Genomic DNA, 27,500 nt, shown 5'->3' with positions numbered 1-27,500 from the left:
CTTTCCCTTATAACACCTCCTTACCTCGTTCACTAAGACCACAAATAAGAGCTCCCTACCCCCTACCCCTTCCTCCTCCTCCTCCCTCTACTTCTCCTCCTCCTCCCTCTACTTCTCCTCCTCCCTCCTCTACTCCTCCTCCTCCCTCTTCTCCTCCCCTCCCTCATCCCTCTCCCTTCCCCCTCCCTCACCCCTCTCCCATCCCCCCTCCCTCACCCCTCTCCCATCCCCCCTCCCTCACCCCTCTCCCTCACCCCTCTCCCTTCCCCCTCCGTCATCCCTTCCCCCCTCCCTCACCCCTCTCCCTTCCCCCTCCGTCATCCCTTCCTCCCTCCTCCTCCTCCTCCTCCTCCTCCTCCTCCTCCTCTCCTCCTCATCCTTCCTCCCTCCTCCTCTCCCAGAAGAAGAATCCTTTAAGCCTCGCCGACACCCAGAACCCTCTCCTCCTCCTCCTCCTCCCATTCCCAAGAAGAAGAATAGTTTAAGCTAAACGCCGACACCCGAGACTCCGAGCCTTAAAACCTAAAACCAGGAGGCCTGTTTCACAAAGGGAAACGAACTAGTCCAGTCCCGGACACACTCGGTAGGGGTGGAGGAGGGGTGGGGGTGGGGGTGGCCGAGGGAGGGAGGGAGGGAGGGAGGGAAAAGGAGGGACTGGCATGGAAATTTCCACACACTCACACACTCGCATGGATTCGAGGTCCCGCTTCAGGAGGGAAAGAGAGAGGGAAGAGGGGAGGGGAGGAGGGAAAGGGGTGTGTAACATCCGTGGTCTTCGCGGAGAGGGAAATGGGAGGGGGGGGTGTGGGAGAGGATGGGGAAGTAGGGGGGGGGGTTATCAGTGGTCATCATCCGGTCAAGGGAAAAAGGGAAGGGAAAGGGGAAAGCGTAGAGAACGGGAGGGGGGAGGGGAGAATATCGAAATATCGGTGGTCATCGTCTGCGGTTTTGACCTCGCTGCCCCCCCCCCTACCACCACCTCTTTATGGTGGTTGTTGGTGATGATGATGATGATGATGATGATGATGATGAGTTTGAAACAGCGACGGCATCGTAAACAACCCGACTGCCCCGAAATGACTCATCGTTACATTACTAGTACCGTTGCTTGTTTTGGTTCCTCTTTCGCCACGTAAATGTACTATCCGATGTTTCTTTGGGGCAAGTAAAAGAATAGTTAGGGATGTTGAGGTTGGTATTTCAAGCATTTCCGACCCGACTAAAGGGCTGGCGATCGGTCCTTGAACTAAAATGATTTTAGTTAAACTGATAACGGAAAGTGGATAAAAAGTTCACGAGTAATCATTACTGCTCAAGGATCATCATAAATCAAGTCAGCTGATTAATAGAAATATATAAAACGGTAAAGTGATGATAAGGACGCAAGAAACAACAGAAATTATGCGAATAGTGAATGTCATATGTCCCGATAGCTGACAAGTACAAAAAGGTGAACAGAAACGGATATAAAATTAATTCGGACATGGATAAATCGGTTGATTAAGAACAGCAAGAGAATAAAGGTTAGTGCTTTAGTTTTGTTATTAGCAAGGGACTGGAGTCGCGTGTAATATGATTACGGGCATTTTAACAGTGAGCAATTTTATTTTATGGTTACTAGGAACAATGACCAGCGCTGCCGGATGTGGTTAATTTCCGATAACAAATATTGGGAAAGTTGCGGACTTGTCTAGATATGGCACATTAACAAAACAAAAACATGTATACACATAAAGGGCCCGTGGTGTGGTTATGCCTGATTACGCGCTATCATGACAGCAAGGTCGTTTCTTTTTGTATGTATTTGTCAGAGTGAGTGAGTGTCTGTGTCTGTCTATGTCTGTCACGACACGGACTTTTAACCTGTCTCTGTTTCTAGTCGGCTAATATTGTAGGTGTTTTTTTTTTCTATCGGTATTTCTCTCTCTCTCTCTCTCTCTCTCTCTCTCTCTCTCTCTCTCTCTCTCTCTCTCTCTCTCTCTCTCTCTCTCTCTCTCTCTCTCTCTCTCTTTCTCTCTCTCTCTCTTTCTCTCTCTCTCTCCCTCCCTCCCTCCCTCCCTCCCTCCCTCCCTCCCTCTCTCTCTCTCTCTCTCTCTCTCTCTCTCTCTCTCTCTCTCTCTCTCTCTCTCTCTCTCTCTCTCTCTCTCTCTGTCTCTCTCGTGTGGGGGGAGGGTCATTGTTATCTGGAAATTACGTCAATTAGGCTGCGAAGAACGAACTCCGTATATGTGTATGGAAAGGACGCCGATAATAATGATGACGACTATGATGACTGCGGTTGTGGTGGTTGTCGATAATGAGGAAAAATGGGCACATGAGGAAAGAGTGGTCGAGAGAGAGAGAGAGAGAGAGAGAGAGAGAGAGAGAGAGAGAGAGAGAGAGAGAGAGAGAGAGAGAGATGAAAGATAAAAGATGAAAGAAACGAAGAGGAGAGGAAATTACGAAAAAACGAGAAACAGCAAGTGAAAGGGAAAGGGAGAGATGAAGGAAGGGAAGGGTCGGGAGAAGCAGAGAGGAAAATGTTTATAGATACTTACATATTACTTCTTTAGAAGGAAACTTACGGCGGTGATAAAACTCGAAGAGAATCCTAACCAAGGGAAGAGATATGTGTAGGGCCTAATGCACTTGAGCAGAATTGATGAGAAACGGGGATAGTAATGGCAGTACGCACATTGATGGAATGGGGGTGGAGGGGAGGGGGAGTGCACACGCTGGTGTACGCGCCGTAGCAGGAATGTGGGTCAGCCGTGTCACGCCAAGGCCTGAGTCACCCCCCTCCCCCCTCCCACCCACTCTCCATCCCAACCTTCCTACCTTCCATTCCCCTCTCTTCCCCCTCTTTCTATGCCTCCTCCTGTTTTTCTCTCCTCCTCTCATCAACCTCCTTGCTTCTTGTTCTGTTTTTTCCTCTTCCTGATCCCTTTCCGAGCTCATTCTCTTCTTCCTCCTCCTCCCTCCTCCCTCTCGCTGTCAAATGGACCCATGTAGAGTGGTTTTTTTTTCCAATCTTGTTGAGTTTTAACATTCATTCGTGTGTGTGGCACTTTCACATTTTTTTAAAATTTATGTCTCAGGTTTTAACGGTGCTTGTTTTTCACGTGGAGTTATTGTACGACTCTACCCAGTTTCGCCTTTATTGAATGAATGCGCAAATGAGCCTTATAACTAAATAACTTGGTTCGATGCTACTCCCTGCGCGCCGCGTGTTGCCAGATGCGCGCCTCCGTGTTTACGCAGCCGAAAGTGAGAGTCCGTGATTGCGAATGAGGCTTTGCAGACACGCCACCATAGTCCACGACAGAGTGTGTCTATCGCTTGGATATTGATTGCTGTCTCGAGAGGGCGAGGAAGAAGTAGGAGAGGAGAGGAGAGGGTGAGAGGACCAGGTGGAGGGGCAAGGAGGGGTGAGGTCTATAGCTATTGCGTCAGCGAGAGGTAGTGGGGGTCCTTAGGCCTGTCGAGTTGCCAGCGTGCATTTATTCCTTTTCTCTTGCTTCATTGTTTATTTTTCTTTGTTATTTCAGTCCATAAGCCATTCTTGAACAGTTTCACATTGGCCAATCGTTCTTAAGGTTAAATATATACGTTTCTATCATTGCTTCCTCACTTGATTTCAACCTTTTGGCACGAAGCTCTCGATCGAAATGGCGGAAACAGAATTCCCCATTTGTTACAGTGGCGAGTTAAAGACACTCTTTGCTTCTGTGCCTTGGTATGAGCGCGCACTGGCTCCCCTTCTCCGTTCGTTCTGAAAAAGCGTTTCGGTAACGGAATGTGTGGAGGGTTTGGCAGTAATAAAGTGACAGACATACCGTGCTTACGTGAGCGGTCTCTCTTGCCAGCTGTCAGTTTAGCATAGGCCTACCATCTATGTTGTGTATGTTTATGAGATGCCACGAGCACCGAAGGACGTGGCACTCTCTCGTTCTGCGTCTATTTCACCAGATTGTTGTGTGACATATTTTTGACAAGGGGATGGAGGTGAGGGGAGGGGTGCTAGTTATAATTGGCTGGGTGTATATGATGTATGTATGTCTCAGTGAAGTGTTTGGGAAGCTTTGGGTCCGTCTTATCTCTATCTCTCCCTCCCTCCCTCCCTCCCTCTCTCTGCCTCTCCCTCTACCTCTCTCCTTCCCTCTCTCTCTCTCTCCCTCCTTCCCTCCTTCTCTCCCTCCCTCCCTTCCTCCTTCACCCATTCCCTCCTTCACCCCTTCCCTCCCTCCCTCCCCCCCCTCCTCCTCCCCTCCTCCCTTCCTCCTTCACCCCTTCCGTCCCTCCCTCCCTCCCTCCCTCACCCTCAGCTAGAAGTGAAATGGATTACCAAGAAGAGTTATACGGGTGTCAAGCTCCTTTAACAGTTGGTAGAGCGGTAGAATGTATCGAGGCACCAGTTCCAAAAAGGGCCTGTGGGTGGGGGGGTGAGGTGGTTGTTTATTCCCGGTTTTGGGTGTGGTTTTGGCACCCTGTTTGATAGGGTAAATGACGTGGCACTGTTTCAGAAGAAGTAAAGCTCTATGGTGGGTACCTGGGTTTCGTTGTGCAAGGGTTTGCTTACTTACATTGGTCACTTCACTAAGGTGAGGGGGGGGAGGGGTAGAAAAACATGTACGTATGTAACGTTTGAGCAAGTTTGCAATCAGCGACTCGGTGGCATAATAGGTCGCCAAGTCATGGGGTCGCCACAGGGCCAAGGTTGCATCGAAGGTTTAGTCGTGCTTGGTACGGATGTTACGCAAGCATTTATGATTTACGGCCACTGCACAGAATCGTCGCGGTGCAAATGATGATGACGCTGAGGTTGTGCCATGATTGCTTACGCGGAGAGGGGCTCAGTTTGCCACAAGGCAACACAGAGAGAGAAAGATGGAAGCAGAGAGTGGATTGGGGGCTGGAGATTGGGAAAGGGAAGGGGGAGGGGGAGAGGTGGAGGGGGGAAGGGGATAGGGGAGGAGTAGAGGAGGGGGAGAGTTGGAGGGGGGAAAGGGAAGGGGGCGGGGGAAGGGAAGGGAAAGGGGAGGTGCTAAGATGAAGGCCTTCGTGATTGCGGCCTTGTGGAGCAGCGGGCGAGAGCGGAGGAGGTAAAGTCGTTGGTGTGGTTGTTATGGCGTATTTATAAATCTCTTTGACCTTCGCAACCCACCAGCACGGGAGAGATGATGCGATAGAACTTGTGTTGAACGGTGCCCCCCTCCCCTCCCCTTTCTTTTCTTTTTGTTTTGCAATTGCAGTTCTTCTGAGGTATCCGTCAGGGAGGAAACACAACAGGCGTGCAAAGGGCCATAGAAAGACGTGGGTACCGTTGAACTCCACGAATGGCGGGGATGACGTGAAAATCCGGAAAATGGCCTCGCTCTCGCAGGGCCTAAGGGATTGGCGAGCTTCCGCGAGGATGGGTGGCAATGCAAAAGGCATCGGGACATGTCTTAAAGATCAATGCGTTGCCGACCATCCTTCCAGTAGCATGCGCAGAGGGGGAGGCAGTGGCCCGAACGCCTTCAGAGGACTCGGGCTCTTGTGGGAACGCCTCCTCCATCCTTTTCCGATGGTGGACGCCGCCTCCTCCTCTTCCTCTTCCTCCTTCAGTTCCATCTGCATCGCCTCCCCCTCTTCTTCCTCTTTCTCTTCTTCTTCCTTCTTTTCTTCTACTTACTTTCTGCCATTCTCCCTCCTTCGTTTCCTCCGCCTATACCTCCACCCCTCTTTTTTCTTTTTTTTTCTGAACGCTATTTTTCTTATTCTCCTCCTCTTCCCCCACCCTCCTTCCCTCATCCCTCTCCCACCTCCACCTCCTCCTCCTTCCGTACCTCCCTCTTTCACACCTCCCTCTTTCACCTCCACCTCCTCTTCCTTCCGTACCTCCGCTACCTCCTTCCTCTTCGTCTGCTCACTCCTCTTCTCCCGCTCCTCAGAAGAGGAATCTCTGTGGCACTAGTTCCTCTGACTGTCACGTGACCTGTGGTCTTCCTTATACAAAGCCTTGAGCGATGACGTCAGACCGAAGCTTCGAGAATGTCATAGCAATCAAGAAAAAAGAGTAAAAACAAATATTCTAAGTTACTAAGCTTCTGTTCAAGGGCCTTTGTTGTGTGTTCACCTAAAGCTCACAAGGAGACAGAAGGTGGAAGTAATTCCGGGTCGCATAGTGGGGTTTGAGTTTTAAAAACCGGGGGACGGGTTGTAATTCCGGGTCGCGTAGTGGAGATTGAGCGTGGAGTTGAGTATCCAGTAGAGAGATATTGCATGCGCGGAGGGCGAATGGCGCGGCAAAGGTTTAGCAATATTGCAGCCGTGGTGGGTAAAGGGGGAAACTGGCCGAATAATGCGTGTGCATGATGCAGGAATACCAGCACGATACTTGCAATGTCAGCAATTCTGTTTTATGTTGCCGCCCCGCCGCACGCTATTCCTTTTCCCTTGGCGCTTTTGCAGGATGGTTGAAGTGCAATCGTTAATCTCCCACAAGATAAAATCGACCTGACCCGTTTGCTTTCCTCCTTCCAGCCCTACCCCCACGCAGAAAAAAAGGGAGCTGTTCAGATTCAGATTCTATTTTAAATTCAAATCCTCCGCCACTCCTACTTCCAAGTGGCCTTATAGTTACGGGATCTGGCCTTGGACCAAGTAAAATATCTCTCACGTTTTTAGCTGTTCTTTTTTTTTTCTTTCTCTCTCTCTGTGGTAGTTTTCTTCCCGTCTACGAGAAGCGCTATTTGAGGTCTGGCGGTATTGGAAGTGTAACCGATCGGTGTCAAAATAGTTATTCATTAAGAGCATACCTATTTTTTCCACTATTATTATTATCATATGTTATAATTATGATCATCATCGTTCTTGTTATTGTTGATATTATTATTGTTTTGCAGTTATTATTATTAGTAGTAGTAGTAGTAGTTATGTAGTTTTCTTGCTATTGTACAATTGCCAACACTACTGTCCACGCCAGTCTTCTTTGGTTTGTCTGCGAGACACGTGACCTGGTCTCAATGCCACAGTACCTTTGCGCGAGTCACGTCCGGGAGTATCTCGCGCTCGCTCGCATAGCACGCACGGCAGGGCTCAGCCAGACATGTGAACAAACTCTTTTATATAACATATAAGCCCTTCTTAATGGGAGAGGGAGGGAGAGAGAGAGGTAGAGAGATAGGGAGGGAGGGAGGAAGGGAGAGGGAGGACAGTGGAAGGGAGGGAGAGAAAAGAGGAAAATGAGGGAGAGAAAAGGGGAAGGGAGGGAGAGAAAAGGGGAAGGGAGGGAGAGAAAAGGGGAAGGGAGGGAGAGAAAAGGGGAAAGGGAGGGAGAGGGAAAGGTAGAGAGAGGGAGACGGGGGAGGTCGATAGGGAGGGAGGAATAGAGACAGAGAAGGAGTAAATGAAGGAGAGAGGGAAGGGAAATGGCCTGTGGATGTGTCTGTTGTATGTATTGTGTACTTTATCCTCACCATCTTCGCCTCTCCTCCCCAGTGCAGCATGTGGTGAAACGGTTGAATACTCACGTGCATTTGCATATGTTCATGTATAATGGATAGAAATGTGTTTGTAGTACCTGCGTGTTAGATGGTTTACTTCCACAGTTTATTCCCTAGTAACATTTATGCTGTGATGTGTTAATTAGGATTTCATGACCTCAGCCCTAATCGGTATGGAAGGGAGGGGGGCGAGGGGGGGGGGGGAAGAGGAGGGCAGATAGTGAAATGAAACACGGCCATGACATTGTGAGCTCAATGTGAAACTCGACGCGGGAGGAGCAAAAAAACTTGCCCGGTAGGAGGAAGCGGAGAAAGTATCGATGTATTTCTCCTTACTTTCCCGTGCACTTTGAGAGACGGCGCGGCGTGGCGAACTGGCTACTTTTGTTAAAGGGCGTCTACGAAGGAAACTGTTTTTTTAAGGGTTGGCTCTCTTGTTTCATTTATTCAGTGATACAGTTATTCTTTATTTGTTTATTTATTTGTCATTCTCCAGTGTTTTTTTTTTCTCCTACACGTTGTTCATCTGAAGGAGGGAAAGATTGGAATTCCGTCCTCTCCTCCGCTCCCTCTGTTCGCCGTCCTGTTCGTCAGGACCTTTGCCGCCCAACCGCAAAGGTGGTGCGAGCAGCTGGAGAAAACTCCCACACAATGTGACGAAGATTGATTTCGACCAGAGACTTGCCGCGCGGAGTCTCAAAGTGTCAAGTTTACTCGTTCTGAGCATTTGGGCTAAAGTTGCTGCGATCCGTTTTTCTTAAGATAAAGTATATATACGAATATACACACGTATATGTTTGTATACACGGAGGATATAAATATAAGCGAATTGTCGTTTTTAGACATCATGAAGGCACGCAAACATTGTGCGTGTGTGTCGTTTTATCAGATTATGGTTTTATAAGTTGTATTTCCATATTAGTGGAGATTTTTTTTCTAGAGATTTATGTGCGTCCACCACAGCCGCCCTCACCGCAACATCACAGGGAGTATGGCCCTCCCCTTCCCACCCTCCCCTTCTGTCCTCCCTCACTCCGTACCCACTTCTTCCTCTCCCTTACTGTTCTCTTCTGGCCCTTACGCCCTCACTCGCTCTCCTTTTCTCCCCTCTATTTTCCACCTCGCCTTCTTCCCTCCTCTCCTCCACCTCCTCCTTCTCCTTCTGCCCTCCCCTCTATACCCTCCGTTCTCCTCCTCCCTCCCCCTTCCCCCTTCCCCCTCCCCCCTCACAACGCCTAGGCCAGTGATATTACGACACAGAGCCACCTCACTCACTCTTCCTGTCCTACCAGTGATACGTACCCTGCCCTCCCTCCTGCCCCTCCCCGTACCTCCTTACCCACACTATTCTTACCCTCCCCCTCCTCCTCCCCCTCCCCCTCCCCAGTGACCGTGCCCATTGCTCTGCCTGCCCACCTTCCCCTCCGCTCCCCTGCCCTCCCCTCCCCCCTCCCTTCCTTGTTGTTCTTCCGTTCTGACCTCTTCTCTTCCTGTTCCTTCTTCCTCTTTACGTTCGGAACTCTTTCTGTACCTTTTTTGTTGTTGTTGCTTTCACTCTCCGGTCTCGGTTTATTTGTCTGTTTATTTTTGTGTTTGTGTCTTTATTTGCCAGTTGATATATATCGTACGTGTGCTTATCGCTTTGCCTGCAGGTCTGTATCTCGGAATTTTATATCAGTAACTGTGTTGATTTATGCATTACGGTTCCTAGTATAATTAAAGGGCTGTCTCTGTCTTTCAGTGTACGCACCCTATATGCGTCCCCTATGTCTTTCTTTCACATTCTCACACTCATTCACTCACTCACTCACTCACTCTGATAAAGTGTGTGTACAATGTAGTGATCGACCCTGACACTGGCCAGCAGCCTTGGACAAATCCATGTTAGGGTGTCAGTGGAACTAGCACCCTACTCCCCCCTTCTCTTCCCCTCCCCTCTCCTCCCCTCTATTCTTTCCTTCCTTTTACCCCCCCCCCTTACTCATCCTTCGCTTCCTTCCCTTTCCTCTCCTCTTTCCCCCTCACTTTCCCTCCCCTACCCTCACTTTCCTTTCCATCTTTCCTTTTCCCTCCCTATCCCTCCCCTCACCTATCTTAACCTTCATTCCTCTCTCCTACTCTTTTTTCCCCCGTCCCCTTCCCCTTCCCCTTCCCTTTCCTCACCTTTCTTCCCCTCTCCAAGCCTTCTTCCTTTGCTCATTCCCCATTCCTCATTCCCATCTACCTTTTCAAAGCATCCTATCTCCCCCAACCCTAACCCACCCTACTCCACTCTATTCCACTCCACTCCACTCCACTCCACTCCACTCCATTCATTTTGCGTAGTGTTTCAGTCGTTTAGAAATATCCCCGTTTTTTTATAGTGAAAGATTGTGATTGCAACATTAATTCGCCTCATTTATTGATTTGATGGAAGACGTAGGCCGAAGCGGGGACCAAGTGCGTTATCTCGCTTTCATTTTCCATTTTCCTTCCCGCTCCCTTTTTTAATTCTTCCGTCTTATTGGAATCGCCACTGTGTGTGTGTGTGTGTGTGTGTGTTTGTTTACTTTTCCCGCGAGTGCCGAGACGCGATCTGCTCGGCGATTAGGGAACGGGGTCCGATTTGGCTGCTCGTTAAGTCGTGACAAAGGTTAACTTCCCAGATGGTCGTCGACGCCATATTGATCCTGACGAAGTGAAAGGCCAGGGGTAGCGGCGCTGGCGGAGGTTTATTTCGTGTCGGGATATGCGTGTGTGAGTGTGTGTGTGTGTATGTGTATCTGTGCCTGCAGAAGCACATGAACAGACGCCGCACGCACATTCGCTCTTCTTGTTCACGCACGAATTTGCATGTATTGCCCTATCGCGGGTAGACGCACGCAGTCTAAGGACATACACTCACTTGTTCTCACATTCACTTGCCAACTCATTAACTCACTTAATCATTCACCTCTTAATCATTCACCGTGCGCGCGCACACACACACACACACACACACACACACACACACACACACACACACACACACACACACACACACACACACACACATACACACGCAAACACACGCACATACACACGCACACACACACACACGCACACGCACACGCACACGCACACGCACACACGCACACGCACACACACATGCACACACACACACACACTCACACACACACACACACACACACACACACACACACACACACACACACACACACACACACACACACACACACACACACACACACACACACACACACACACACACACACACACACACACACACACACACACTCACACACACACACACACACACACACACACACACACACACACACACACACACACACACACACACACACACACACACACACACACACCGGTAAAAGATTTGATTGTGTGTTATGAGAAAAAAAACTGTCAAGAGAATTATATTAATGTGATTGTCAACTGTTTTATGAATCGACATAACGGGTGTAGCGTAGGAAACCTTTATATAGATAGATAGATTAAAAAAAATATATATATGTAACGTGTGTGTGTGTGTGTGAATATATATTTATATACATAAATATATATATGAGTGAATATAGATATATGATTTTTTATGGATATGTGAATTAGATTTTGAGACAGATGAATTAAGATTTGGACCTATTTTTAGACAATCGGACGCTGTTTTGAACCGGTTTCGTCTTTGCATGTTCGTGTTTATTCACTCTGTTGTTTTCTCGGGTGATGATTTAATAATGGGTGATTATGGATCATTATCTTTTATTGGCAGAAATATTGTTTATTGAAGATGAGTTCCATTCGGTTTCACCTTGTTATTGGTGTGTGTGTGTGTGTGTGTGTGTGTGTGTGTGTGTGTGTGTGTATGTGTCTGGGGGGTGGGTGGGAGGGAGGGAGGGGGGTGTCTGGCCATGCCTGTCTCCCTGCTTGTGTCTGCGAGGAAATTGACTCACGAGCAGTTAGCAGCGAGTGAGCGACGATAACTTCTGCCTGATAGTGAGTCACCTCCTCGAATCAGTTGAGTAAGTGTGGGTTGACCAGTTCTCGCCCCAGCCCATGACTCACAGGCGTCCACGTTACGGTTATCGCAGGGCTCGCGTGGGCGGCGGCGGCGGAGGGCGGGGGGGACGCCGCCCGTAACTGTTTGGAATAAGGAAGAGGGAGAAGGGGAGAGAGACAGGTGAGGGATAAATAGTCAGATAGATGGGTAGATAGATAGATTGGTAAATGGATGCAGAGACACAGACAAAAAAAAACAGCCAGAGAGGGGGTGTGGGGTGAGGGTAGAAAGGAAGAAGTGAGAGAGAGAGAGAGAGAGAGAGAGAGAGAGAGAGAGAGAGAGAGAGAGAGAGAGAGAGAGAGAGAGAGAGAGAGAGAGAGAGAGAAAGAAAGAAAGAAAGAATACAGCATTAGGTAGCTGCCCTCCCTCCTTCCCACCCATCCTTCTATCCACCCATCCACCCATCCTCCCATCCTTTCCCGTTTTTCAAAAAGGGATTTCAAGTGATTTGCATGTTATATTTCACGGTCGGCAGGTTGGCAGGCATCCAACCAGCGGGCCCACACGGCGAACCGATCGCAGAAGAGGGCATTTATCCATCAGTCAGTCGGCCCCGGAGCTTTGTCTGTCTGTCTGTCTGTCAGTGAGTGAGGAAAAGGAGGAGCAAGGTTGGGTCTCGGGGGACGCACGTGTGTGAGGCCTAATTATTCATGATAGTAGAGATTTTGCTTTTTTTCATCTCTCTCTTTCTCTCTCTCTCTTTCTCTCTTTCTTTCTCTCTCTCTCTTCTCTCTCTTCTCTCTCTTCTCTCTCTTCTCTCTCTTCTCTCTCTCTCTCTCTCTCTCTCTCTCTCTCTCTCTCTCTCTCTCTCTCTTCTCTCTCTCTCTCTCTCTCTCTCTCTCTCTCTCTCTCTCTCTCTCTTCTCTCTCTCTCTCTCTCTCTCTCTCTCTCTCTCTCTCTCTCTCTCTCTCTCTCTCTCTTCTCTCTCTTCTCTCTCTCTCTCTCTCTCTCTCTCTCTCTCTCTCTCTCTCTCTCTCTCTCTCTCTCTCTCTCTCTCTCTTTCTCTCTTTCCGTCTCTCTCTACCCCTCCTCTCCTCTCTCCTCTCTCTCCCCTATTTCTCTGTCTCTCACTCATTCGCTCAATCAACTCGCCTTCTTAATTGTTATCGCCATGCCTCTCCCCCCGTGCAATAAAGGGCGAGTTAACAAACCATATGTCGTCTTATCTCCTCCTTGAAAGGTGACACTGAAAGTCACCGGTTTGGCACTCTGTGAAGGTGAACGGCGCCCTATCCCTTCCTGAACACACACGCACACACACACACACACACACACACACACACACACACACACACACACACACACACACACACACACACACACACACACACACACACACACACACACACATATACTCACTCACACTAGTTAACGTACGGATGTTCCTGTTGGATTACTCGTGTCTTTGAGGAGTACATGTCTCGCTCCTTTGTCCACACAGCTGAGTGGTCCCCTTCTACACTCATATATGAAACTAGGAGAGAGAGAGAGAGAGAGAGAGAGAGAGAGAGAGAGAGAGAGAGAGAGAGAGAGAGAGAGAGAGAGAGAGAGAGAGAGAGAGAGAGAGAGGGGGGAGGGAGGGAGAGGGAGATGGGAGGAGAAGGGGGAATATGCATATGCAATAGGAATCATGTCCCAGAAGTGATGGTGATGTTATTGTGACTTAGAGTGATGACAATAATGGGAAGGATGTGGGAAGAGGTTGGGAGGGTAGGGGGAAGGAGAGGAGAGGAAGAGAAGGAGAGAGGAGAGAGAGAGGAGGAGGGAAGGAGAGAGAAGAAGGTGAGGAGAGGGTCGGGAGAGAAAGGAGGAGCGGTGGGTGGGGGGGACGAGGAGGGAGGTTGTTATCGCCATGCCTCTCCCCCGTGCAATAAAGGGCGAGTAACAAACCATATGTACTTATCTCCTCCTTGAAAGGTGACACTGACAGTCACCGGTTTCGCTCTCTGTGAGGGTGAACGGCGCCCTCTCCCTCCCCGCACACACACGCACACACACACACACCCACACACACACACACACACACACACACACACACACACACACACACACACACACACACACACACACACACATATACTCACTCACACTAGTTAACGTACGGATGTTCCTGTTGGCTTACTCGTGTCTTTGAGGAGTACATGTCTTGCTCCTTTGTCCACACAGCTGAGTGGTCCCCTTCTACACTCATATATGAAACTAGGAGAGAGAGAGAGAGAGAGAGAGAGAGAGAGAGAGAGAGAGAGAGAGAGAGAGAGAGAGAGAGAGAGAGAGAGAGAGAGAGAGAGAGAGAGAGAGAGAGAGAGTAGGGGGGAGGGAGGGAGAGGGAGTGGGAGATGGGAGGAGAAGGGGGGAGGGGGGAAATATGCATATGCAATAGGAATCATGTCCCACAGAAGTGATGGTGATGCTATTGTGACTTATAGTGATGACAATAATGGGAAGGATGTGGGAAAGAGGTTGGTAATTTGTACAGCAGTCGTGTCTTGTGTAAGCGATACAGCGGCTATTAGGTTTGGCTGTGATGTGCATCCCGTCCATCTTCTTTTTCCTTCCTCTTCCTTCCTCGTGTCCCCACCCCCCTTCCTCCTCTTCTTCCCTTTCCCTTTCCTCCTCCTTTTCCTCCAGCTCCTCCTATTCTGCCTTCTCTAGCTCTTCCTCCTGGGAACAAGGCAGTAGAAGGACACAATGCATTTGCCCGCTCAATTCAGCCCCTCTCCCCTCTCGTCTCTCCCCCGCCTCCCCTCCCTCCCCCCTGCTCCTCTCCCCTCTCCCCCCAGCAAGTTCATGGCCGTCCCCTCACCTAGCTGAGTGGGTTGCCGGGCTATATTTACTCGCTGGCCTTCACCAACTTGATACACTAAAACACTTCAGAAATTATTCGTTTTTTGAGACGAGGGGGCGACGAAAAATTCATGCCCGTATATTATGCTCTCGTCCCTCGGATTTTCTCGGATGGGCCGACTCTCCTCGCCCCCTTTTGTCTCCTTTTCTCTCTCTCTCTCTTTGTCTCTTTTCGCTATTTTGGAAGAGGTGCGTCAGGGGTTCTCGGGTTTTGTAAAATGAGAAGCTGGATCCCTCCCCGGCAGCACGTATGTGATGCGTCATGATGGGCGGTTGACCTGCGATGTATTATTGCATAGACGATTTTCGGAGCCACTCGCTTCGGAATCCTCTTTTCCCTCTGTTGCGATTGTCAGCATGTGCGATCAGCTGGGAAGGCCCTCTCGTTTCGTGCTAACGTTAGGGCAATGGCGTATTAAAAATAGCTTGGTGTTTGTGCTGTAGCGGAGATGACGAAGCGGAGGAAAATGAGACTGGGCGATGCACAGTGCAATCGGTTTGCGGGTCTGGCTAATGTTGCAGGCATGAAGCGGCCAAAACCCCGTTTAGTCATGTATTATTGACCTCAACCTGGGAGAAAAAAGGCAACACGGGAGATGTTGTCCAAGAGGCTCAAGTGCTGGATAACAACTAGAATGGGCTAGATAACTCTGGGAAAGTGTGAACTGCAGTTTTTTAAGAGGTGGGTTCTTCTGAAACGGTCGAGAAATTACCGTGTTTTAACAGCACTCCTAAGCGATTAAGCTGATGCGGTTGGTGCCTTATAAAGCATGTTTTGGGTGTGAATACTTACTGGTCGTTCTGGCGTTGTTGCCAGCTGCACAGCCTCTCGGCTTGGCCGTTAAGCTGAGTTGGCCCTTGCTGTCATCATGGCTACATTTCTGCTTGAGTTTCTCTCTTCCTCTCCTTTTCTCCCTCCCTCTCTCTCTCTATCTCACTTTTTATCTCCCCTCTCTCTCTCTCTCTCTCTCTCTCTCTCTCTCTCTCTCTCTCTCTCTCTCTCTCTCTCTCTCTCTCTCTCTCTCTCTCTCTCTCTCTCTCTCTCTCTCTCTTTGTGTTTGTGTGTGTGTGCGTGTGTGTATGTGTATGTGTGTCTATCTATCTATCTATCTATCTATCTATCTATCTGTATATATATATATATATATATATATATATATATATATATATATATATATATATATATATATATATATATACCGCACAACTCTTTCTCTCTCTTCCATTCTTTCTGTTTCCTTTTCTCTCCCCGCCCCCCTACCTTCCCTGTGATGATGGCAATACTCCTCCTATCCGGCTATTATTCGCCAAAAGTGTTGCCATACACAGGTCCCCGGCCGCCGCTCCAAAGATGTGAAAGTACATTATGTCAGATTGGTGATGTTCCCGTCACAGAGCGATTGGATCGTCGCTGTAGCATGTAGCTTTGTTTACTTAGCACACACACACACACACACACACACACACACACACACACACACACACACACACACACACACACACACACACACACACACACACACACACAAACACACACACATATACACACATACACACACATATACACACATACACATATAAATATACACAAACAAACAAACACACAACACTCCATGTCGTTCTCCTTGTGATCGCATTGCATCATTCAGAAAATTATCACCAACTGACAAGGAGGTTAAAAGAAAGAAAATCCGTAAGAATAAATTATCCCCCATTTATGGCTCGGGTCCCCCGTCCCACGCGTCCTAAAGCCGTAACGAATGTAACGAAGTACAACCGACCGATCTCTTAGGATGGAGAGACGGGGGGGGGGGGGGGGCAGGATGGAAGGATGGGAGGAGGAAGAGGTAGGAGGGAGTGGGGGTGGGGGGTGAAGGGAGAGAAGACGTAGAAGAAGAATCGAAATGAAAAAAAAAGGGGGATTGGAGGAAAGGAGAAAATAATATAAGAGTGCAGTGAATGAAAAGTAAGTTGAAATTACTTGAAGATATAAATAACTTGGGACTATAGGAGAAATTAGAAAAAAATATTAGAAGGATACAAAACATGATATCAGCTGGCTAAGGAATAGTTGAGTCAAATAAACAGTCAGGCAAAATTCATGCGCACATACATGCACACATGCTTAATTCACATCCTGCAGGAGAGGCAATGTGGCTGGAGATGGGCAGATGCATTCTGGAACTACTTTGAATTGAATTATTGTTAATGTCTGTTGTCTCACAAGGAAAGGTGGGGGTGAAGAGGTACCTTTTTTTTTTTTCTTTCTTTCTTTCTTTTTATAGTGGATTGTATTTTTCATCTATTTTTAGCAAAATAACATGTTCGGATTGGGATTTTGGATGAATTCTGAATTGACCATGACTATTAGGTATTAAGTATATCTGAAAGAGGGATTCAGTTCATGTTATTTATATTATATAAATATTATCAAATTAACGAATTGTTTCAATCCTCAGGGTGATGAGGTCGAGCAGCGTTGAGGAGGTCGGGGGCCATGGGCCGGGCGACCCCTGGGAGGTGTTCACGGCCCTGGCCATTTTGGTGGTCGAGGGCAGGACAGCAGGCGGAGAGCGAGGGTACCACGCTGGACCACACTGCCCTCTGCCACACCAGTTGCAGCACAAGCACTCATGTGACCTAAATGACCGTCTTGTAAGTGTCTCTTCTTCATTTTGAGAGGTGCTGGGATATGTATTTTTATCTGGTAAATGTGTTACTGTTTGATTTCCTGTAATACCTATGTATTTTTAGTGCATTCTGTATCCAATAACGATAAATAATATAGGGCAAAGTCCGCCCAAGAAGTGAGTATTATGGCACACTCTAATTACACCTATACCTACAGTGCATGCAAGCCGATGCATTGGTGCGGCAGCTGCGGGTGATGTGGGGCGTGGGCGTGGGTGTGAGTCTAGAGGTGCTGGTTGCCCCGGAGTGCCAGCATGGAGCAGCTCTTGCCGCCACTCTGGATACTACAACTGCTCCCTCGCAGAACCTACGGCTGATTGAGCAGTGGAACTTCACCATATATGATCGCAGGTATTGTAAAACATTGGGGACTGTTGCTAGGGATAGTTCTAGTGCAGTGTAAAAGCTTGTGGTGTTTTCTGAAGATATGAAAATTATGATTGAAAGTATAATTCAAAAATATAATTTTGTCTTTCTCTACTAAAATTGTTTGAGACAACCACAGCCACAACAACCACAACAATAAAGTCTGAAGTCTGTTTGGCTGTGGATTGGTTTAATCAATGGTTTTAGAGGTTATTAATGATGCATTGTATTAACATTTACTTTACTTTTGTTATCAGTATCTAATCTGAAACAAGTAACCTTTGTACTAAACAATGGTGATAGTCATCAGACATGTGCTCAGCAAATGTAAAGATACTGAGATACCCAGTACAGATATCAGATCATGAGAGCATCTTGTGCAGACTCATGTGGCAAAGCTTGGTTGGGGGATACAAGGAGCATATACCCAATATTTATGAATTGTTAACTTTTTATTTAATGGTGAAAATAGAGAAATATTTACAATATGCAAAGTGCAAGAAAGCTATCATAGACCCTGTCTCTTTGAAAATTCTGTGAACCTAACCCATATATCAGCATAGGCAAAGGCTTATCATTTAATGACATATGGGGGGGTTGATTTATCATAAGTGTTATCTATGAGGAAGGAAGAACTGAATCTAAAAATATAAATATGGTTGGCAAACCTCAGTTAGGTTGCCACATTTTTACTCTTATCCGTTTGAGAGACGTTAATGCTATTAGATTTTATTATGGGATTGCATGGTTGATAAGATTATTTGAGATTAAGTATGACTCATATAGGAAAACTGATTTATTTAATGTAGAAATTTCATAATGGTGTATATAAGTGTAGCTATTGATTTTTTACATGGATATTTTCAAACCTTTCCTTCCTTCCAGGCTTACAGAGGCAACAGCAACTGGTTGGTCACTAATGGCTGCCGTCCGGTCCTTCCTGCACTTCTCGCAACTCTCAGCTTGGCTGAGTGTTTCTAGAGGCCGCAGACCCCCCAATGTCCTATATCGCCTCACTGTTACATCTCCAGTTTTTTGTTCCAAATTCACGGAAGAAGCAGAAGAGCATGTTTTCCCTTTGGCTTACATGGGGCAAAACACATCTATCAAGGTGAATTGATGTGAAGTATTTTTAACCCCTCCGCAGTGGGTTCATTTCAGGGGGTAGGACCAATCTAGCACTGCATTTTCCTTTGTTGAAATTACAAGCTATTTATTATTCTAGTTATGATGCCCCATTAAACCAATGGCTAATTAGCATTACTTTGCTGCCATATACATAGACACATATATCTATGATATATGATGTCTTCTATGTCTAGAAGGTCAGGGAAAACACACATTGCTTAAGATTCTCTGCCGAGGCTGAACATTATAGCCATTAGCATTATAGCTAATTCATTTCATCGTATGTTCTTAGTGAGTGTAACTTTGAAATTATTTCCAAACTTACCTTTATCCTGTAACTTTTTTTTCTGTATAGGTGGCAGTGCGATCTCTTCCTCGTAGTGAGAAGGTGCCTATTGTGGTTTGCCATGAGAACCACGAGGAAGAGGACCAGACAAATGCACTGTCAACAGAAGGATGTGTGTCCAATTGCTCACAAAATAGTAAAGCAGAGAATGGAAAGTGAGTGTCTAATGGTTTAAGTAGACCTTTCTTTCATGTGTGTGTGTATATATATGCTCCTCACAATAAGTAAATATGTGGCCATGCATAAGCATATCATCATATTCTAACTTGCTTATCATAAAATGAACAAAATATTAATTATATTTTGGTGGGGGGCTTATTTTCACTTCAGATGTGAGGAAGATTTAAGGCGGAGCGTAATGAAGGCCAGACTTGCTGAAAACACCCGGGTCAGAAGTGAATCCCCAGACACCCAACTTGGCGAATCTCTCCTGGACCCCCCAAACTCTCTCACCAGGTTCCCTCGCAGATACCAGTCCCCTTCCCGATCTGGTTCACCATCACTTGAAACCCCAGAGCACCTAATATGCCGTCAACGTTCACCGACAACCCTCAATACAAGGCCTCCAGATCCAGCCATGTCGGTTGCCCCTAGTCTACCCTCTCACCCATTTTCCTGGACACAAGCCCGATATCCATTGACACCCATGGGCATTCATCAACCTCACCTTGATGTATGCTCAGCCAATCCTGAAGTCATGCACCTCCAACAACCACAACAGCAGCAACATCAACAGCATATGCAACAGAATCCTTATGGGATGGATTATGCGGGACCATACCAGCAATACAGGAGGCCACAGCTTTTATACAATCGTCCACAGATGTGCTGGCCACAGGTTCAACCACTACACCAACAGCAGAAGCCTCACCTTCCCCCAAATCCACAACCATCGCAACAGCCAAGTCACAACCCAAGTTATGTCCAGCAGCAGAAGCCTCTGTCTCGGGTGTCACCTCGAGGGGGGAAGTACCAGCATTATCCCGAATACCAGGTGCAAGATTTCTCTGAATACCACAGAGTTTCTGAGGAAGAGAGGGAGCTCCCCAGTGCATACCAAGACCAGAGAATGCACGGGGAGTACCCGGAAAGCGATCCATGCTCGGGGATGAGAATGAGGGGGGAATACCCCGAAGTTCCTTCTAAATCCTCTGCCTACAACTGCAACAACCCCATGTCAAGGCAAGGAGAGGACTATGGGCAGGTGTGGGAGTTCCAGAAAGATCAGCATGGCTTCAGAAAAGAATTTGAACATGTTTCAGGTAACAGCTCGAGGAGCAGCACACGTGTCAAGCATAGCCATTTTATGTTGGATGAGCAGATGAAGGGAATTGATGGTCTTTCCAAAGTCATTGATGATCAGTTTAGGCCTTGCTGTTCACACACTGGGAAGCATCTCTGCACAAGCCTGGAAGATTTAACAGATGCCTGTGACAAAGAGGAACTCAAATTGCAGCAGTTTCACTCAAAGGTTTGTATTTCTGTAATGTATATAGTTGATAATTTGTTATATATATATATGGAATTTTTTGTTGATGAATGTGTGTTTATTATTACTTTTAATGTGCCTTTTTGTAATTGCAATCTGTTTATCATTGTTGAATTTATATTATTTTATTTGTTTTTATTTATTTATCTTTATTTATTTATTTATTTATTTATTTATACTTTTTCAAAGGAACTAAAACAAGATCTGAAGAGCAGAGGAGATGTTAGCCCGAGCCACTTGTTAAGAGGCAAGTTTAACTTTGAGCTAACCCCAAAGGAGACTATGGAAATCCTTAGTGTCTTGCGGCAGCCAACTCCAGTACCACCACTACGCATGGACCGGCATCGCAACCCATCAGAGACTGATTTCTCAAGAAGCTCCATGGAAACCAAGAGCCTGAAGTCGTTCCCCGGTGAGAGAAAACCAGAAAACCATATCTGGGGAGAAAGAAGCATGGCAGGCAAATTCTCAAAGGATGGAGAAAAAAAGACAAGGTACTACAAGGAAGGAAGGCTTGATACTTCTCCCTGGCATGACAGGGATGAGGTGATTGAATACAAGCTGGAGAGAAGCAGCACTGATGAGGGGAGCTTGAAATTGTGCCAAGAGGGACCAAATGCCTTGTCATCTTTTGACCGCATCGGACGCAACATCGAAAGGTGCCATAAGGAAAACTGGGCAAGAGGAGACATGCAGAAGTTAACCTCTAGTCCTGAGAATCGGTTTCTTGAAGCGATAGCTCGTAGCGGTGAAAAACATTGTGATATTCCTAGTTGTAAGAATTTAGTGGATAGTTGTGAACCTTATTGGACCAGAGTTATTAATGACAAAAGCAAAGATATATGTGATAAAAGAGGTGAGAATAACGACAATGAAAGTGTTACTCAGTCAGCAGATATAGTGAAGGAAAACGAATGGAAAAACACATCACAAATACCATCAATGTGCATAGAGGCAAAGAAAGTCACCCAGAAGACAAATTTTTTCACTGTAAATAGTGAACCAACCAAAGCTATCAACTGCCAGCCACAGAGGCAAACATCCCAGACTTTGGTAAGAAGCCCTTTCAGTGCAATTTTATCCAGTATCCAAAAAGAGTACAATCAAGTCCATGAAGAGGAACTTGTCCCTAATAAGGATACAGGAAGGCCAACTTCAGACTTTGAGGTTAAAGAGAAAGTGAAAAGGGCATTAGACTTTGAAAACCTTGAAACTGAAGATCCAGTTCCAGTAACAAAGGCCGACAACATCCTAAACAGAAACCGTCTGCCTTTCCCGCAAGAGGCTAAAGATCAGACTCCAAGTCAGGAAAATGGGAACTCGGCGGAACGCGTGCGGGAGACGAGAGAGGGATTCACAAAGAGTAGGAGTTTGCTGAAACACCTCATGACCCAGGGTCGCCAACATCCTCAGGACAAATCTCAGGACAACAAACAACCAAATGAAGAGGAGCAGAGGGAAGACCTGCAGGAGGAGGAGGCGAAGGATGAAGCAGACAAGAGTGAAACCCCAGAGACCAATGGCCAGGTAAATGGCTACCACAGTCTGGATGAGGACGAGGAGGTTAAGAAGCTGTGCAGTGGCAAGGGTGTTCCCATTCCATCTGCGAGTGAGAAGGCCCAGTTCCGGCGGTCGCTGGACTCTGCCACCAACATGGTGTTCCACTGCAAGACTGGCCTACCCCTGACCTCCTCCCCAGCTCCTCTGCGCAAGGGGAAGAGGTTCGACTACGACTCATCTCTCACCAGTGTTGCGGCCATTAAGAGGTGAGATGCCAAATGCAGTTTGCTCTAGTAATATCACTAGTTTCCTCCCCTTTTTTTGAAGGCTGATGTCATGCTGTTTGAAAGAAGGGTAAGTACCCAGGAAAGTCTGAATGATGCTGGCAGTGCAAAATTTTAGAAACTAAATTTTACTGGCAAAAAAAAAAAAAAAAAAAAAAAAAATTGGGTTTCCTCTCTAGTTGGAATGAAAATATTATTATTGCTCATTTCCAGACATATAACAGACTGGAATATTCATTTAGTTTTTTAAAATAGAAGATAAAGGCAGCAAAAAAAAACTTGAGAGGAAAACCAAAATTTTTCAAAATTTTCATGAGATTTCATAATTTAAAAATAAAGTAAATCAGAAAGAATTTGGAAAGATGTGAATGCTATGCAGAGAAAAAAAAAGCCCTTCTACACATAATTGGTAGTTTTTGTTTTTATCATTTTTTATTTTATGATGATTATTTGGCTCTGCTGAGTGTCAATTCCTCATGCACAGGCTAAGTGGTCGAAGCTATGATTTTTTTCCATCCATCACTGACCTTTTAAAAAATAATTGTAGATCGACATCGTTCCACTGCAGCGCGTTGTATACCTGTGATAGTGAAGAGGACGAGGGCTACTCCCTCGACACACTGGCCAACGACAAGCTCGGCAATGCAGTGAACAAGCCTGTGCAGCTCTCCACATCGGCTCCAGCTACAGTCACATGCTCAAACCTCCTAGGCAGCTTCGAGGAGTGTGTCCTGAACGGGCGGCTCGAACCCGTTTCCACCGTGCAGGGCTTCACGGCAGAGATTGCTGCGTCGGGGGCCTTCTGCCCCAAGAGAACCACCAAGCCCGTCACAGTCTTTTTCTACACGTTGTGTGATAATGACCAGATCTCATCCCCTTATATGGTGCGTCACTTCTTCCTTGTCTTCTTCCTCTTCTTCTTCTTCTTCTACTTCATCATCATCTTCCACTTCATCTTGTTGCTCTTCCACTTCATCATCATCTTCCTCCTCTTCTTCCACTTCATTTTCTTCTTCTTCCACTTTTTTGCTTTGTCTTTGCTTCTCAGTGTTAAGGCAGTTATCATAACATATGACAGAAATGTATTTTATTTACTTTCATTTGGCACTCCATATAAACAGTAATATCTCTACTAGAGAGTTTGCAATACCTAAACCTTTGCATCCCTCTGCTACAGGGTCACATCAACCTAGGCAAAAAGGGTTACCACGTGCCAAACAAAGGAACAGTCCAGGTGACGCTGTTCAACCCCCATGGGACCGTTGTGAAGATGTTCGTGGTCATGTACGACCTGTCAGATATGCCGCCCAACTCTCGCACGTTTGTCCGTCAGCGCACCCTCAACATGCCTGTTGGGGCCACTGATTCCGATCCCAATGCTCATCAGTGGCTTCGTTACCTCATTCATCTCAGGTGAGGCTCATTGCCTTTTTTGGGGAAGGTTCTGTTCGCTACTTGTTATGGTTTGGTATATGAATTGTATATTGTGGATTTGCCGTCATTAATCCCAGTTGTTTACCTTTCACTAGCGAGGGGGATCCATCTGACAAATGATTATTTTACATTTCAGCATATTCTTATAATCATACTTGATCCTTTCACTATTTTTAGATTTGTTCATTCATCATATGATTTTATATTGATAAAAATATGCTATTGATAATACTGAAGCCTGGTTTTGTATAATGGTCTCCTAAATATACCTGATGAAAAATGTTTTAGATAATATATCTTAAAATATTGCTCTTCTAACTACCAGTCTTTTCTTCTTTTTTTCATTTTTTTACTATTACACTTCCTTGATGCCATATGTTTATTCCGTAAGTAATCTTGCTTTTTCATTTCCAGGTTTGTCAGTTCCAAGTCTGGCAAGATCTACCTCCACACTGATATACGCATGTTAATCTTCCGGAAGAGTGATGCCGATGCTGCCACACTGCACAAAACAAGCGTCCCATACGAGTTACGTTCCTTCACTCACGGACCAACCAACCCAAAATTCTCACCCAGAAAGTAACACTCGAAGAATATTGTCGTGTCATCATGCAACTGCACTGCCTCTCCTCCTTTAAAGTATTGAGAGATCCTGCCATCATTCAGAAAAGATTTTTTTTTTAATGTCAAAAGGGGTAAAGATATTCATGTAAATGATTTTTAGAGTAATGGAGACTTCACCCCAGGAGTCCAAAGGAAAACGAAACAAGCTAAGATGCAACTTAAAAGATTGTTGTGCTTGAAGGAAAAGTGATTTGTAGACCAATGTCGGATTTAAACTTTTCTGAAGGAAGGTTAAGGACTAAAGGAGGAACTATTAATATAAGATATAGTTCTAACTTTACATGTGATTTGGTGCTCAGCCAAAGTAACAATATTTACATTATATATAATGCTTCCAGCCTGAAACTAAGAACCTATTCCACCCACACCCCTGTGTCAATATTTCTTGTGGAGTTTTGACTCCTGCAAATTTGTTCACTTACCATCCATCAGCATTAGATGCAATCTCCATTCAAACCATATCAGAAGAGACAGATCACTTAATATTTTAAAAAGTAAAGGAAAAAAGATTGAAGGGAAAGGAAGTTGTCAGTGTGATTTATGTCTTAGTATTATACTTAAAAGTGTGGTAAAAGCAGAGGTGCAGCAGACACTTCCCTACTGTCTGCTTTTGTGATAAATGTTTATATTGAAAGCAAATGCTGATCTCAGTATTGCCTGTGGGATTCTATATAGAATTTGTTTTTTCTATAAGTTTCCTGTCTCGTAATGCAGTATTGATTATGTTCGAGTTTGTTTGTACTCTTTGATTTTCAGTATCATTTATATTTATGTACAGTTCAAAGGATTATTGTTCACATGCTTGCGGCATTGAACATCATTAGTCAAATCATGTGCTTTTTACTGATTTGGAAATAACTATTAATACAGGTAGTTAAGATTTTCATAGTAGCAGGAAAAAAAAAAGAAAAGAAAAAATAAATATTTTGGCAGCCTGTAAATAGCATGAGTATCTATCATATATTTAGATATGTATGGAATACTACATTAAAACGGGCTATGGAAAATTTATTGCCGTACTTCCCAAGAGAGAATCACTTGTTTTCACATAGGAAAAGGTTCTTCATATGTAATCTGTGATAAGAGCAAGCCTGGTACAGCCATCAGTTATTATAACTATAACAAACACCCATAACTGAAGATGCAAGTCAGTTGTTCCGAGGGAATAATGGAGTTTTTGATCGGAAAGGGTTTTCATGACAGACCTACTATAATGCAGCTCTGCTTGCAAGAGCATTTTACAGCTCGGTGACAGGATGGTCCCATAATCCCTTGGGCGTGTTATAGCTAGGATGATCGAGTGGATCTTCAGTTAAACTTCACCAGCCAAAACAAGATTGAATCATACTTATGCATTTGTGTAGATGGGTCTTTGTTTGTGTAAATTTGACGGAAGTGTGTGACAGTGTGTGAAAGTAGGTGCCTGTGATGAAAGAAAAGTGTGACCGAATCTATGACATCATGAACAGATTTTTCTAACTGCAAGTCGAGGTGAAAGAGAGATTTTTGAATGAATGACATGCAATATATATATATATATATCTATCCATTCTCACAATTGTAAGTTGGCATATACAAACTATTAACCTGCAGAATATTGAAGCTTGATGTAAGAGTGCTTATATGAAATGAACAAAAACAACTGATAGTATTCTGAAATGTATCTGTATTGTATATTTTTAATGTTAATGTCTTCAAAATATATAAGAATGTCTTCAGACTATATAAGAATACTAAATGAATTATGCTCATTTTACATTGTTCATATTATATTATTGTAGTGAAGAGAATCTCTTCCTGATTGAGACTTCAAAAATATATTTTATGAATATGAGAATTCCCATAGTCAGAAAAAATAGCTCAGACCTGCTTTTAGATCTTGTATTAAAAATGGACCCAAACAGTGTCCAATTCTTTGAAAGCCAATAGAAACAATTTGTGCGGATGTAAAGGGAAGGAAAAGCGCATCCTGAAACAAGAACACACCAGTGGACATTGATTTTCCTGCTTTCCCATTTTCCATCCAGTTTCATCTCGCTCCAAGTCCTTCGTTCCCTCTCCAGCTCTTCCCTGTCATGATACACTTTTCAGGTAATCTATAGACCTCGTCATAAATATATTAATATGAGCTCCAACTTCTGAGTGGGCAGTGAACTCATCTCAGGATGGCTGTCCATTTACCTTGAAAACACAGATTAAGCATCATATTAATGTGTATATTACATAGCTGGTGTGTAATGTACGTTGTTGAGTTGCCTTGTTTTTCACTCCAAATTTAAAGAATATATATTTTATGACATTGCTTTTATTAGTGTTATAATGAATGACTGCCTCATGATTTGTTTATCCAAATTTTGTTGTGAAATTTAGTTGAACCTATAACTATTTAAACTCACCTTGTGAGCAAGAAAGGATTATGAATGAAATGTTATTGGTCATATTGATCGGTGTTTAAAGGGAAAAAAAGACATTAATGGAGGAAAATATATTAGTGTAAAGGTATTGGGAGACATTTTGCTAGTCATTGAGAGACTAATAGAATTGGTATTTTTTTAGCATTGATTTAAAGCTATTCAGACATTGTAGATCCATTTATTAGAAGATTATATATAGAAAATATTTTGCTGCTGTATCTCATTTTTGTTTTGGTTATTAAACTTCAGATATGATTTTTCATATGTTTTGTGTTCTTTACATTGGTTTTAGTAATTGGCAAAGATTTACAAGGCACAGAGGTGAAACATCACTTTCAAATCTCTTGGCAGAGAGTGAGAGTAAGATTAAGACTAAGTGTGAATGTGCATGTGATTCTATATTTTGTCCTTATCTCATGCATTATAACACCTTAAATGGAATTATACTTTGATTTCGAATGGAGGGGTTTAACTCCTCAGAAACAAAACCTTTTTCAGTCAACAGCCACTGAAATGGTTAAACTTGCATATACTGATACATGAAGATATTAGTTGATACATGAATGGGTACAATAGGTTGATAGCATTTCCAAAGTATTTACTTTTGTATTAGATAACTATGCAGGATTATTGTTATCACCCTATTTTATTCATTGTGTTTGTTGAAGAGTGATCCAGGGTTTTGTTTGTGTTTTTTCTCTTTGTCAAAATATGACAAAAAAAAAATCTTAAGACATTCTTTACTTTCCATAAGATTATGTAGCAAAGATTAACATATCGCCAACAATAATGCCAACTTTTAAAAGTAAGAATTATCACATAGGAAATAATAGTATATCTATATATTGAAATACTTCTTT

General features: G+C 45.0%; 1 protein-coding gene across 10 annotated transcripts in view; it reads left to right on the top strand.

Moving 5' to 3' along the window:
- Positions 1–26,902, top strand: part of atos (atos homolog atossa) — a 147,926-nt gene extending 121,024 nt beyond the window's left edge. For 5 of the 10 annotated variants that reach the window (XM_043009985.2, XM_086548769.1, XM_043009982.2 and 2 more), the window contains 9 exons: positions 16,824–17,019; positions 17,213–17,406; positions 18,307–18,532; positions 18,905–19,050; positions 19,226–20,366; positions 20,574–22,150; positions 22,716–23,052; positions 23,346–23,581; positions 24,017–26,902. In XM_043009985.2, coding sequence (XP_042865919.2) covers positions 16,828–17,019; positions 17,213–17,406; positions 18,307–18,532; positions 18,905–19,050; positions 19,226–20,366; positions 20,574–22,150; positions 22,716–23,052; positions 23,346–23,581; positions 24,017–24,185 — 4,218 coding nt within the window. In that variant the 5' untranslated portion in view covers positions 16,824–16,827 and the 3' untranslated portion in view covers positions 24,186–26,902. Of the gene's footprint in view, positions 1–16,243; positions 16,331–16,823; positions 17,020–17,212; positions 17,407–18,306; positions 18,533–18,904; positions 19,051–19,225; positions 20,367–20,573; positions 22,151–22,715; positions 23,053–23,345; positions 23,582–24,016 lie in introns of those variants that run through there. The other 5 variants (XM_086548773.1, XM_086548772.1, XM_086548771.1 and 2 more) reach the window with 2 other exon arrangements.
- Positions 26,903–27,500: the final 598 nt, after the last annotated feature.

Source organism: Penaeus japonicus, unplaced genomic scaffold (genome assembly GCF_977035675.1).
Source record: "Penaeus japonicus unplaced genomic scaffold, GWHDUDI00000001_assembly GWHDUDI00000021, whole genome shotgun sequence".
Classification (NCBI taxonomy): Eukaryota; Metazoa; Arthropoda; class Malacostraca; order Decapoda; family Penaeidae; genus Penaeus; species Penaeus japonicus.
This window is presented reverse-complemented; position numbering and strand designations above follow the sequence as displayed.